Below are 14,346 nucleotides of genomic sequence, written 5' to 3' on the forward strand. Positions count from 1 at the left end.
TCCGACGAGGTAAAAATAGGTATCCGTATCGCCGACGCTTCTGCCATGTCGAAAAAGGAAAACGGTACCGTGAAACCACCAGGCGGATGAGAAACGATGAAGAAATTCTTCACATACCTAAAAGGCTACGTCTGGGTCACAATTATTCTGTTGGTGGGTGATGGAGAAGTTGAGAAAAATAATGATTGTGAATTAAAATAAAATATTCATTACTATAAAATTTATAAACTTAACATTTTCAGGACGGTTGTTATTGCGTGTTCATTCGGCGGTGACTGCCAGCGGAAGTATATTTTTTCTCGCCAAACATCGGCGGCTTGGCGGGATATACAGCAAAGATCATGCTCGTGTAGTTCAATTTGTACAGAACACATACGTACAAATTCATTGTGGTTCGTTTATGCAACTAAGCTGCTTAAACGAAAATGGCTGTCTAAAATTAGAACCTCATACGTTTTTCCCAGCATTAAAAAAAGAGCTTATACAACTTATTACCACAGAAAAACTTTACTATTTACAAAAGCATATACTGTACATGTCAACACATAAAAAATACAATATACTCACTAAATTATTGCCTCTGCTCGGTGTTAATTCCAATTCTTGATATTTACGTAGAATATATATTCTTAGATTTAAAACCATGCCCAAACATCTGCAAAAGATACTTCCATCTCAAGGCTGAAACGAAAATTAAAAGATGATTATCTAAATAAGCGAGCGTAAAAAACAGATAAATATACAAGATGTGCTAAATTTGAAATTGTTCCTATCGGAAAAGCGTCATCAGAGTAAATATCGATGTTCATATTATATATTATGGCTAAACTTTGACTATTAATTATATCGATGGCATAACTTGACTAAAAATACTGATAGAAATGAGATATATCCCTGCATTTCAATGCATTTGTTCTCGCTTCATCATGTTCTTCGAGATATGCCGAAGCAATATGGTGTTCATAGTTCGTTCAATTTAAATTGTTTCTGCACTCCGTTCATTGATGTATAACCTAACTGAATTATTTTATTGTAATAGTGAACCGATTGGTGTATAAGACACAAAAGTCCGGGGTGCGTAATTACAATCCCTACTTTCTTAGTAACATAAGAACCATTAGCACGTAAGTGATTGGTTACTACGAGCAAGAAAGATAACAAAACGTCACGAGGGGCGGAGCTTTCGACAAAACTGAATTTCGCAGTTCATTATAGAGAAACTAAAGCATTTTTTAGTGAATTAATAATTGGTTGCAGGGACAAGCTTCGCGAGCCGTTATTATCGTCATCTTGATGCACCTGAACAGCCTTTGGTTGAATCGGGAAAAAAATGAAAGCATTTTTTAGTGAATCAATAAATTATAGCAAAAATGGAAAAAAAAGAATGTCAGATGGGTTTGAGTGGGAATCAAACACACACTCTTCGGTACGTGTGGCCCGTCTCCCAATTGTGGATATCGGATTCAAGAACAATTAAGTATATCTATAGTTGAACGTCACCAGCAAAAATTTCACTGAGTGACGTTCATCACTCATTTCGGCCAATCACGATGCGATATATTTCTATAATGTAGCTAGGAATGTAGGGTTTGTTTATAAGCGTCCGGGGGTAAGGAAAAAAATTTAGAGAAAAATTTTGAAGAAATTTTTTGTCGATAAAATTCAAACTATGTGGATGGGATAATACAAATGTCAGAAATTTATATAAAGGTGTTTTTTATGCATCACTAGGATCACAGATAGATAATCAGATACAAATATGTGTCAGTATAAATGAAGAAGTGTGGAGGGGGTGAGAGATATAAGTCCAGGGAAAGAGTTTTAACGACTAAAAAGGCCCGTTTACACGCGGTAAGTGATTAAGTTGGTAACTAAATTTCAAGTTACCGATTTTTCAGAAAGATGTTCACACGATAAGTGGTAAGTAGATGCTCATTGGATAATTTTTATGTAGGCGAGCGCAGTTGACGCATGCGCGGTACGTTCGACTCGAATCAACGGAGGGAGAGAGACGCACCTCGCGGGAGAATAATAGTAATGATTTTTATATATCTGGCATTAAAAGATATTTTTTTTTCAAAGCTCATAGCCTCCGCAACAATGGATGAAGATGATCCGGTAGAACTAACGAATACTGTGATCAGCATGGCCCCCACATCCTGTAGCGGGCCCCTTCTGTAGTTAATTTACAGCGTGAAAAAGCAAAAAAATGATAATCGTCCCGGGCCCCAGGGCTAGAGCCCTGTCAGCCCCCCCCCCATGTGGGGGCCATGATCAGAGCCACATTGTTTTTGTTTTTTTTTGAATAATACATTTATTCACTTTCACTTATACAAGAGGGTAAAAAAAGAATACACAACATATATTATAGACTGACGTAAATATCGATTATATGATATTTTAATCGAAGTTATAGAGGAGATAAATAATAAAAACTCATTAAACATAAAAATTATTTGAAATTTTATTATTTTTCTAATTTAATGCAGATGCTATCTTTGTTAAATATTTGATTATGTATTTTTACAATAGATGACAGCAAATTCGTTCTGGATGAGAGAAATATTTCCCCCCCCCCCGTCAAGTTTTTAATTTTTTAATATATAATAAATCTTCCACACCAGCACCCGATATATTTTTGAATCTTCAATTTTTTTTCAACTCCTGGCAGCACGTCGACCAAATATTCCACAGTTTCTACTATTTCCAACATCGATTAATTTTTAGCTTGTTTGTTAAGGTAGTTTTCATTTCTATAGTTCAACAAACTTCCATGGCGAAGATATTCTTCAACAAACTTTAAGGTTATGTCCTCTGGCCACTTCACCATTCTGTACTTCCGTTGAATTCTAGCGAAACGGTAGGAGAAGACGGAGCATAAACAGGTTCACGCTTGAGATCAAAATAAACCCCTCCGTGAGAGAGCAAAAAGCCCCCTCTAGAGCGGCAGGTCACGCCCACTGGCGCATGCGCATAGGTCTACTTAAGCGGAAAAAAATAGAACCGTTTTTATTTCACTTAACCACTAAATCACTTGCCAACTAAAGCCGTGTAAACGGCCCTTATCGTCTGCATACATTGTATCGTACTTGGCAACTCAAAATTTAGTTACCAACTTAATCACTTACCACGTGTAAACGGGCCTTTAATTATCTGTTAATTTTCACAATATTAAGAATTGCGTATACAAATTTACAAGTTTACCAGGTAGTTTTTTTGGTGCAGCTTCTACGATGAAGAGGCTCAGAAAATAGGGTGGCCAGATGTACCGGTTTTTTCCGGGACAGCCCTGACTTAAGTTTTCGTTGTTATACTCTCTATCCTGAAAAAAGCTTTCGGGACGCCTGTTTGTCCCGATTTTTCCTTGCGCATCCAAAATCCAATGAGATATAATTAGTCAGCCCTGTAATTCAATTAACGTGCGATGGATAAACGGATACTCCGCTTGCACGGACAATATCCTCTGGAACCAAAATTTCTCCCATAGAGACAATGTTAAAGTTTCTCGCTTGATATGATATCATGGATTCCTATTAATGGATTCCGTGTTTTGTTCTGGTTTTTAATAGCGAATTCTGGGATTTGTCCCGGCTTTGCAGGTACCTCATCTGGCCACCCTATCCGAAAAGCTCTCGCACGGGTGTAAATTTTATTTAGATCCGTCCTGCATTTATGTTGCTTGATGTAAAAGAAAGAAGCAGGGAAGCTTGACATCATCAGAACAGGAGACGGGTTCTTCTTTTTGATGATTGTTTAAAATGGCCTAAAAGAGCGTAGATATTTATTTGGGACGGTCAGACCAAATCCATGACGACCACACCAAATGAATTTTCGTGTGTTTTACACGATTTTTCAGTTTTGTCACATACGCTAATGCAAGATGATTCTGTGGAAAAATGTGCAACATCTAGTATTTGTTTATCACATTTTCTTGTATGCTGTAATATTTTCACACTGGTCACATACGGATTATTTATTTCTTACACTAGTTTCTGTTTGTTAATTGCGCAGCTACAGGGTGCCCCACAAAATAATACCTAATTTTATAATGAAATAACCCAGGAACGGTGATCGATAGAAGAATAAAACAAGTGATACGTTTATTCTGAAAGAAGTAAAAATATGTTAAGAAAAAGTTTCAAAATTAGTTACAAATATTGCCGGTAGGTGTCGCTGTATGCTGTAATCACAATTTGAGTCCAAGAAATAGGTTATCAACTGTTATTTGCAAGATTGACAATTAGTCGTTGTAATCACATCACAACAGATTAAGAAATGAACACCTTGAGCAGCACAGAGAGGGTGAAACGAAGAATGAAATTTCTCTCTCCGAGTGTCTCAACGGAAATGAAGGCACATGCATCTAACATCAAATCCTGAAGCTCACCCAGGGTAAAATTATTCTTCCGGAAAACAGACAGACAGAATTTCATTGTGAGGCCGTGAGCCTATTACAATTTGGTGGCATTGAATATATATTTTACACTGAAAGGTGGGTGAGACAATACAGCAATTTGAGAGAGGAGAGAGGAAAAAAAAAGGAAGGGGGATTGCACTTCCAATTAAATACATTCGTGATACATACAGTACAAACAATATATTTAATTAAAAAAAGAAATATATATATACACACACACTGTATATATATATATATATTTCAAAAATAGGAGCATTAGAAAATATTTTAAGTAAAAGAAATATCAGAGTGCATATCAAAATATTTTTGTGTCTAGGATTCATTTGCATATTCGCTTTCTGCGAGAACAAAACTTTCCAGTCTTTGAGCAGCTACAATGAAATTGAAAATTGAATGATATTGTTTATGAGATAGTTTCAAGAGACCATTCAAATCAAAATGACTTATAGACAGATAATTCCGTCTATATGAGCGACTAGCTGTTACCCGCAACTTCGCTCGCGGGGATTTGGTAATCTGAAAATTAATTGGCGACGATTCCTTACAATAACATTTGAATCCCTTGGGTGTTACATTTCCAGAAATCCCGTCTTAGTGAGTCTCTATATTATAAAATATATACTGATCAAATTTCATATTTATAGCTTCCAGCGGTTTGGGCTCAGCGATGACTGTCCCATATAACTTTTGAACCTCCCCTTTATGTCTGCCTTACGATATGAATTTTAAAAAATCCATCATTAGTGAGTTTTCATAGTACAAAATAAAACCACTGACCAAATTTCATACTTATAGCTTCGGCGATTTCGGCTCAGCGATGATTGTTCCATATAAGCTTTGAGACCTCTCATGACCACTCTAGGAGCCGAATTTCGAAAAAACCCCTCTCAGTGAGTCTTTACGTCATGGAATAAAACTACTGACCATATTTCATAAATATACCTCCAGCGGTTTCGTCTCGTCACGATTTCTCTGTATAACCTTTGGACCCCCTTAGGGGTTGAATTTCGAAAAACCCTTTCTTAGTGGGCCTTTGCTTCATATTCATAACTTAAGTGGTTTCGGCTCGGCGATAATGAATCAGTCAGTGAATCAGGACGTTATTATATACAGGGTGGGCGAAAATTTCGTAGAAAGTTTAAAAATTCATAAAAACCGGAAAAATAACCGAAATAAAAAACCGTTTGCAGGGTTAGCATCGCTAGATCACGAGAATTTTTTTAAGATAGGAAAAATAACTAAAAAAACAGCCGCTAAGTGGCGCTGGTATGCGTGACTTCGGTGGAAATGAGACGGTTATAAGAACTTGCGCTCCTAATCCACAAAAAGTTCACCGTTGTAAACCGTGTATGTGGACCTGCTGCACTCTGCCGTTGCTGGATTTGTGACTGGCTTGCAATGTGTTATCCCATGGCGGTGGTCATGTGAAACATATATTGCTGTAATAAACGATTTGGAGGCATTCTGTTATTTGCGTATCTTTTCTTTGACTTGTGAACGTCAGCGCCACCTATGGGCTGTTTTGACTTTTTTCCCTGTCTTAAAAAATTCCCGTGACCTAGCGATGCTAACCCTGCAAACAGTTTTTTTTATTTCGGTTATTTTTCCGGTTTTTTTATGAATTTTTAAAGTTTCTACGGACTTTTTGCCCACCCTGTCTATTAGGTATTATGCATGTTTCACTTTAGAATTTTGACATTAGAATAGTAGAAGCTTCGGTCTTTTTCAAAAATGGACGGACCCCACACATAGAATAATTGGGATAGCCATTGACCCGCTATAACACATTTATAAATCACAACAGGCCTGAAATCGTAACACCATGCCCTTTTTTCAGATCCTATCTCCTTCGTTCATGTCTCATGTTTCCACTTTCCCAAAACAGTATAGGGATTTCATAGTAGACAGGGTTGCTAGTACAGTTACATAAACTGGAGAAGCCCCTTCCCCTCCATGTTTTTTTTTCAATCTATTCTTTCTCCAACCCCCATATCTCTTTTTCAAGCAATGCTATGCTATAGGTAAAGAAAATTAATTAAATTTTAAACAAATATTCCCATATTGATTTTTTTTTAATTTTTTATATTTCATTTTCAGTATTAATGTGTCGCAACAGTAATTTTCTCGATTTTCCGGGAATTTTTCTCGGGATTTTGAGAATGGGAAATCGCAAAAAATTCACGAAAACGGGCGAACGGGAATTTTCGAGCGGAAATCTAGTCTGAACTGATATTTCATCACTGAAGCCACTGGGCCCCGCTGGGCCACTTTGTGCTCTAAAATTGTGCCGCGGATCGTTTAAGTAATCTGAGAATGTTCCGCGGGTAACTTGAGCAGGGCCGTATTGTGCCTTCTCGCCCCCCTGAAAGGTTTATTATTGTGCAAAACAAACGTAAACTTTTGTGGGGCCCTATTCGGCTCGGGGGCCCAGGGACAGTGCCCCGGTTGCCCCAGCATAGTTACGGCCCTGAACTTCAGTGATGTAGAACTGCAGGCCGCTTAAGTGTTCTGGAACTATGCTACGGGTCACTCACGTTATCTGTAAATGTGCCGCGGGCCTACTTGAGTGATCTGTAAATGTCCATATAGTTCATTTTTATAAAATTAGGTTTGAGGTGGCTGGCCACATCAGATAACCCCGGGGGCCATGGGTTGAGCTCAATAGCTTTAAGGGTAGGTCGCAATGAGTTTATTATGAGTTTATTAAAGAGAAGGTTTTGAGTTCTTAGCCTTCAAATAGCATTGAAAGTAACAGAAATTTGCTGGAATAACATATATATATCAATGTATTTTCTTCCGATATTTTAATTTTTTTTTAAATATTTTTTGTATCAATAAAATAAATTTTTGATCGTATGGGGTGGGCCATGGGGAAGGCTGGTGCCCCCCGTGTACGTCTCTGATCTTAATGTGCGTTAGGAGGCAGAGAGCAGAGCTGACAAAATTTTGCTGACGAGGGGGAGGGAGGTCAGAGTTCTGCTGACAAGTGGGAGAGGAGTCAAAAATGGCTAAAAATCTGCTGGCGTAATACTTGAATGGCCCCCATAGAGCGTAGGACTCGTAATCCAGAGGTTTCGGGTTCGATTCCAGCTCGTTACATCTTTTACAATTTTTTTTCTCTCTTTCACCTTTTTTCTTCTCTCTTTTCACTCATGTACTAGACTTCAATAAAAAGCCCCCCGCCCCCCATACAACTCTGACTTATTGCCAACTACGATTGTCACCAGAAATATTTAGTGAACAAACCTGCCACACATGGGATTTACTATGGGATTATTACAGCATTTAATTAAATTTAAAGTGTCTAAATTCAATTTTAAATAATTAAAATTAAATTCAATTGAGCTGAATCTAATACCTAGAAGTTTCACTTCTATTTTGTGCGAGATTCTCACACGCAATTTTTTTTATTAATATTTCTTTTCTCAATAATATACCCCATAGTGAAAGGTTAGGATGGGTGGTATATATTTCAGTAATACATGGTCAGGATGATACTGGAACGGAAGAAAGGTGGTGACATTTGTATATATAGCTTACAGGCAGCAGCAAAACCATAAATACAGTGGCGGAGGACGCTCAAGCACTTACATTATTTTGTATATAAATTGATTCTGAAATCGAAATATCTCCTACATAAGGGGCAATGAAAATGTTTTAGACTAATGGGTGCTCTGTTGAACTGCGTGCACGAAATTTTCATTTCTGAATTTATTCTGCTGTGTTCGGCCGACACGCCCCCCCCCCTTCTGGATCAGGATCTTTATATAGCGGCCCCCCACAAGCCAGACTTTTCACGAGCCCTTCTAAAATGAATTTATGGCATGAGAAACAAAATAATTTTTAATAGTCCCGGGTTCCAGGGCTGGGGCCGTCAATTCCCTGCTCCCCCAAAGGTTGGGGCTGATATGGCTCCAGCCCTTGGCACGGGACGATTCTCATCATTTTTTCGGCGGCATATTTCAGTAATGCGTGTTTGTGTTTCACGCTATTAATTAACTAAAGAGGGGCCTGCTTCCTGGAGCAGGCCACGGTGCTTCACGCCCAACAGCTCTAACGCTGCCACTCTCCCTTTTAAGCCGACCACTCATACGTTTCAAATACTGCCGAATAATATTATGTAGTCCATCAGAGTGGCGGAGCGAAAAGTGTGCTGGAGCACCTCAGAATTCATTCAGAAATCAAAATTTTTCCCACGTTAAGCTTAAGACGAGCACTCACAGGTCCGAAACACTTCCAAAATGCCCCGGATCTATTATAATGATGAACGAAACAAAGGCAAAAGATAAACAGTTAAAAAGAAAAAAAATTTATGAATATTAATTTTGTATTGAAGCTTCATATTATTTTAATTAATCATATTCCCATAGACATTGATGGGATAAATCGAATTTGTAAAATAAATTGAAGGTACTGAACTAAAATCTTATTATTTTCCCTCTCAACTTTTGTCATGATTCATTCATTCATTTTATTATTTTTTTTTCTCTCTCTCTCTCACTCTCTCTTATAAGGAAAAACTTTCATCTTTCCCCATTATTGGGTCATGTAGATCAGCGTTTCTTAAACTGTTGTGCCCGTGGCCCCCTTTGAAGCACATTTTTTTCTTGTAGCTCGCTGTCTTACCCAGAGTCTTCAACCATCACCTAGAAGCAAGATCCTTTATACGTATTCAATTGACCTTTTCAGTGAATTTACACTCTGAATGAGAGAAAATTTTGCAAATAAGACTGGCCTGCAGACTACTGGCCTAGAATTTATAGAGCTCCCCGCTAATCCAAGTTCTATTCAGTACCATCTAGGGAACTCTAGGCAAAGTGATGAAAGTGATGCTATGGTAGTCCCATACTTAGCCGGAAATAATAAATAGCCTACATATTTCCTAATTATTTTCAAAATTTATTTTACTATACAAAGTATCAGAAGGCGGGGTCACTTATGGACATAAGACCCCCGGGAATCACCCCCCCTCACAAGTGTGGGACTGACAGAGCTGTAGATCGGGCCTGATATGGTTTTCATAATTTTTTGTTTTTCACACTATAAATTTAATATAGAGGAGTCTGTGAAAAATATAGCCTGGGGCCTGCGATAAACCCCATCCTAGGGAACCTACTGCAAAATGTAGGCGGTAAGGCCCGGGTGAGTCCATGCTCTAAGACGGCCTGGTTTTGTGGGTGGTTTTTTTTGGATTCTGTAAGTGTATAGTCACTAATATAAAAGCATTATTTCTTCACACCTAATTTTTCTTCTCAGCTCTCTGCAGCCCTCCGAACCACCTGTCATGGCCCTTTCCAAATTTTCTTCCGTGGCACCCTTGAAGTATCCCAGTATCACAAGGGGGCCATATGGCCCCCGGTTGAGAACCACTGATGTAGATTACCAGAAGACGCATTAAACAGTCATGGTGCTTGAATTTATTTAGTTATTTATATTTTATTCAGTCCGGCAAAACACATGTTAAGTATAGGGAAGAGCCAGCCCCTCCTAGAGATAGGCCTCTGCACTGTTTGCCATAAACGTCATTCAGACTACCTAGTAAGTTTGCCACATTTTGACACACAGCATCCTATTTCGTTTCTTCTTATTTTGGCGTAGAATCTTCCTGATTGGCTCACAAATACCGCATAGTGATTGGATGTGGGGCATAGAAATCGCCAATTCTGAGCCTGATCATATCTTTTCCTCACAACGATGATACTGGCACGAACAGGGAATTTTTTCCCTGAATATTCTGAGGGAAAACGGACTACTTATTGACGTCAAAGCAGACTGAGGAGTCCTATTTCTAGGAGGTGCTGGAAGAGTGCGGTTTTTTTGGGCTTACTTAGTCAGCCTATAGGGTTGCCATAACGGCTTCAATTTTTGTACGTGATATCACCTCCAGGGGATTACAACCTCCTTGACTGATGGTAACTTAAAAAAAAGTACCAACAACATGTAAACTCTCATAACGTCCCTTGTATACGCTGTTGAGTATTGGTATTTTGGAATATAAAGGCGGTATAACTTCTTTACGCGCTTACCAGATGACAGCACGGGGGGGGGGGGGGAAGGAGAAGGGGAACCATTAGTGTTTTTTAATATGTTAATTAATAAATTCAGAGAGAGAGTTCGATGTTTCTCCCCAGTAAAAGTATTTACTGCATTACCACAAAAGTGTAATTCAGTAAACACTGCTTTTACAAAATGTTCCCTAATCAAATGTATAAAACAAATTATGGCTTTCTTCGTGGTAAAACAAAAAAACAATTTTCATTATTATGTATAATTCAACATTTTTGAGTTGTATTTTTTTTATCTTCATTGTAAGCGTATAGTGCAGGAGAAATTTTCAAGTACCAGGTTAACAACAATTCAAACATTTAAAATAAGAAATTTCGGTATTTATACTTATGAGGTAACTTCAACTAAAAATATTTTTTTCGGATTCATTTCAGTTGAAATCCGTATGTCAGTTGAATTTTATTGGGCTGAATGAAATCCAACTCGAGGAGATAATTACCTTTTGAACTTTCTGATAATCATACTTTTAATTGTCTTTTTTATTTCATTCGAATTAGGCGTGATTTTTAGAAACTTTGATCTTGTTATCTATACATATAACATGTCCTAATAGATTCACTGACTGACTGATTCATCATCGCCGAACCAAATCAGCTGAAGCTATAAATATGACACTGGGTCAGTAGTTTTATTTCATGACTCACTAAGAAGGGGTTTTCCAAAATCCGACCCCTAAGTGGATCATAAGAGGGTGGATCATAAGCATATATTTAGAGAAATTATGCCAACCTGAAACTGCTGCAGCTATATTTGTGAAGTTTGGTCAGTAGTTTTATTTCATGACGTAAAGACTCACTAAGAAGGGTTTTTTTTTCCAAATTTGGCCCCTAAAGTGGTCACGAGGGGGCTCAAAGTTTATATGGGACAATAATCGCTGAACCTATAAATATGAAATTTGGTCAATAGTTTTATTTAGTAATGGGAAGATTTTTCAAAATTCATACTGTAAGTTGTCATGGGGGGGGGGGATTCAAAGGTTATATGGGGGCAATCATCACTGAGCCCAAACCGCTGGAAGCTATAAATATGAAATTCGGTCAGTATTATATTTTATAATATAGACTCGCCAAGACGGGATTTCTGAAAATTCAACCCCGAAGGGGCTCATGAGGAATTCAAATGTTATTGGAAAGAATCATCCCCAAGCAATTTTCAGATTATCAAACCTACGCGAGTGAAGCCGCGAGTTATCAATACAACTATGTCATAAAAGCATGGGAAGCAAAAATGAAAAAAAAAATGCTAATATATAAAATGTTTGAAAATTATTATTTTTTATTGAATGCTAGTATTAAAAGGCCTATTATTTACTTTTCAAGCTCCCTCTCACAAATACTTACTGCGTTAATTTTTCAACGAGCGAACTTTCTTATGCAAATTCGATACAAATTCTATTACCGTCAACAGGTGAGAATTGTCAGATGTAAGGAAAATTTAGATTTTATATATATATATATATATATTCAAAAATATTCTCAAAAAATTTTTCATCTAGGTCTTCTGTTTACTTAAATGTATACTAACACATTTACATGTCATTCGTAATTGCATTTGGTAAATTTTAATCAGAAAAAAATGTAATAAATTTATAATTCTGCTCAATTTTTTTTTCAGCATCTATCAATAAAAGTTATTCAAATTTAAAAAAAATTAAACATACAGATTCTTGGTGTGAAGAACAATTTAGAGAATAAATAGAGAGAGAAAAAAAATGCGCGCACACACACATCTATATCTATCTATCTATATATATATATGTATATGAGTTGCAAAGGGGCAATTATACCCGTACTGGCAACCAATCAACGAGATTAATGATCATAGTTCAGAGTTTTCAATCATGTATACTTTAATACACAATATTAATAAAACTGTAGTTATAAACATGAAACGGTCATTTTAATTCAAGTACAGCATTAGCATAGTCCAATGATCTACATTTAAAAATAGTCTTCAATGTTAGTGATAGCAGCAATGTAACGAAATAATTCCTTTTTTAAATTTAGAATATGAAGCTATATTTGTAAATTCGAATGGCAAGGCATTGTAAATTTTGGGAGCTAAATAGACGAAGTGTTTTTAAATATCTTTTTTCTATGTAAGGGTTTTCAAATATTTTACCAGGTCTCCTCAAAGAAATGAATTTTTTAGGAGAGCATAAAATCTTGTTTTTATGAAGTTTTAATATTGATTCGAGACAACCAAGTGTCGTAAACACCCATGTCCGTCATGTTAGTTTTACTTCTGTAACAACTATTTCCCTTGTTGTCAGATGATGTTGATAACGTGTTGTGCTCGAGCTACTGTTGCTGAAAATAAGCGTTTTGCTTAAAATTTGATTGCACAAATTGGGCGAGCGCGAATTTTCAAAAATTAATAGAATTCTTCATTTTGGGGTTAGTATTGTTGGAGTGGAATTTCGTTTATACGATATTCAAGAGGTCCAGTCAGAACGTCGTATAAATTTGTAAGTCGAATAACTGACTTCTTTTAAAAAAAAATGACTTCTCCCCTCCCCACAGACAAACAAAACATTATAAATTTCAATGTGTTTTATTGCAATGTGTTTTAATGCAATTTAACAAATTAAAACGCATTTCAAATCACTTAAATCTTTACTCGGTAATTGAAAATTACTAAACCTCCCTCAAAAATGCCATATCTTTTTCAATGAAGTACGCTTTCTTCCGATTTTCAGCAGGTGGGTGATTTTCAGCTAAGTGGTATAGGGAACAGTTTTCCATTGAGAAATAATTTTTACCAAATAGCTGGGATTGTCAATGCTGAAATAAGAGGCTTTTACACAGGGGAGATATCTCGTCATTGCCACTTAAAGGGTTCAAAAAATAAAATTTAACAGAACATTGGTTTTGAAACACGACATTGGGTGAAAGAATTGCAAAAATATCTTCTCGACTTCGAAAAATTTCTCATCTTGGACTCATGTTTTTGGCACGATGATTTGCAACTCGCAGCCTAGGCTTTGATTTTGTTTCTTTGCTTTATAATTGTTTTCAAATTGACACAGGAATGTTCAACGGTTTTGCAAATCAACTTTCGTCATTAATTAAAATTCTTTTCCAATTCCTCTTAAATTTCCAGTTTAATCTCTTAAAGAAAGCGCCTTTCGTTTTCTAGACAATACGAACGGTGAATTTGACACTGCTACCAAGCAAAGCACCAGAACGAAAGAAAATTCTACAGGAAATGATCGAAAGAACTCGGTGTAATGTGTCTATTATCGGCAGACCTGTACCCTCCAAATACTTGATTACAGTGTGTTTGTGGACTTTCTTATCCTCTGGGAGATAACGCTGGAAACATTGGAAGAAAAAAAAAATTCTGAAAGAACATATGGCCGTCAAAACAATTAAAACCAGTTTCTTTGGGACGGACACACACACACACATAATAACATGTCTTGATTCATTGACTGATTCATCATCGCCGAGCAGAAACCACTAAAGTTGTGAATATGAAATTTGGTGACTAGTTTCATTTCATGAAGAGCAAAGACCTACTAAGAAAAGGTTTTTCGAAATCCAACACCTAAGGGGGACATAAAGGAGTTCAGAGGTTATACAGAGAAATAGTGACGAGCCGGAACCGCTAGACACTATTTATAAAATTTGGTCAGTAGTTTTATTTCACGACGTAAAGACTCACTAAGTTTTTTTTTTCCCCAAAATTCGACCCTTAAACCGTAGTAGGTCACAAATCATATCAATTTTTTAAACGAAATGCATTTAAAGTTTCTCTGAGCAGAAAGTAGCCAAAAAAGGAAGATACGATTACATTAACCTGTCCAGTGTTTCTGACGTAATATTACGTCGGGAGTGTTAAATGGAAGAAGTAGAAACACC

At 36.9% G+C, this 14,346-nt stretch overlaps 1 protein-coding gene across 4 annotated transcripts in view; it reads right to left on the reverse strand.

The window, feature by feature from the left end:
• Window positions 1–569: 569 nt before the first annotated feature.
• The window catches only part of LOC149080533 (pro-neuregulin-2, membrane-bound isoform-like), a 339,902-nt gene continuing 326,125 nt past the window's right edge, over window positions 570–14,346 (reverse strand). For 3 of the 4 annotated variants that reach the window (XM_089239628.1, XM_089239627.1, XM_089239625.1), the window contains one exon: window positions 570–681. Coding sequence is in view for 1 of the 4 variants with exons in the window: in XM_089239626.1 (XP_089095752.1) it covers window positions 611–681 (71 nt within the window). In the remaining 3 variants the exon portion in view is untranslated. The remainder of the gene's footprint in view (window positions 682–14,346) is intronic. The other variant, XM_089239626.1, reaches the window with a different exon arrangement.

The sequence above is a fragment of the Pholcus phalangioides genome, unplaced genomic scaffold (assembly GCF_987345545.1).
Source record: "Pholcus phalangioides strain wild (caught in Gottingen) unplaced genomic scaffold, Ppha-v1.0 ptg000011l_1, whole genome shotgun sequence".
Taxonomy (NCBI): domain Eukaryota; kingdom Metazoa; phylum Arthropoda; class Arachnida; order Araneae; family Pholcidae; genus Pholcus; species Pholcus phalangioides.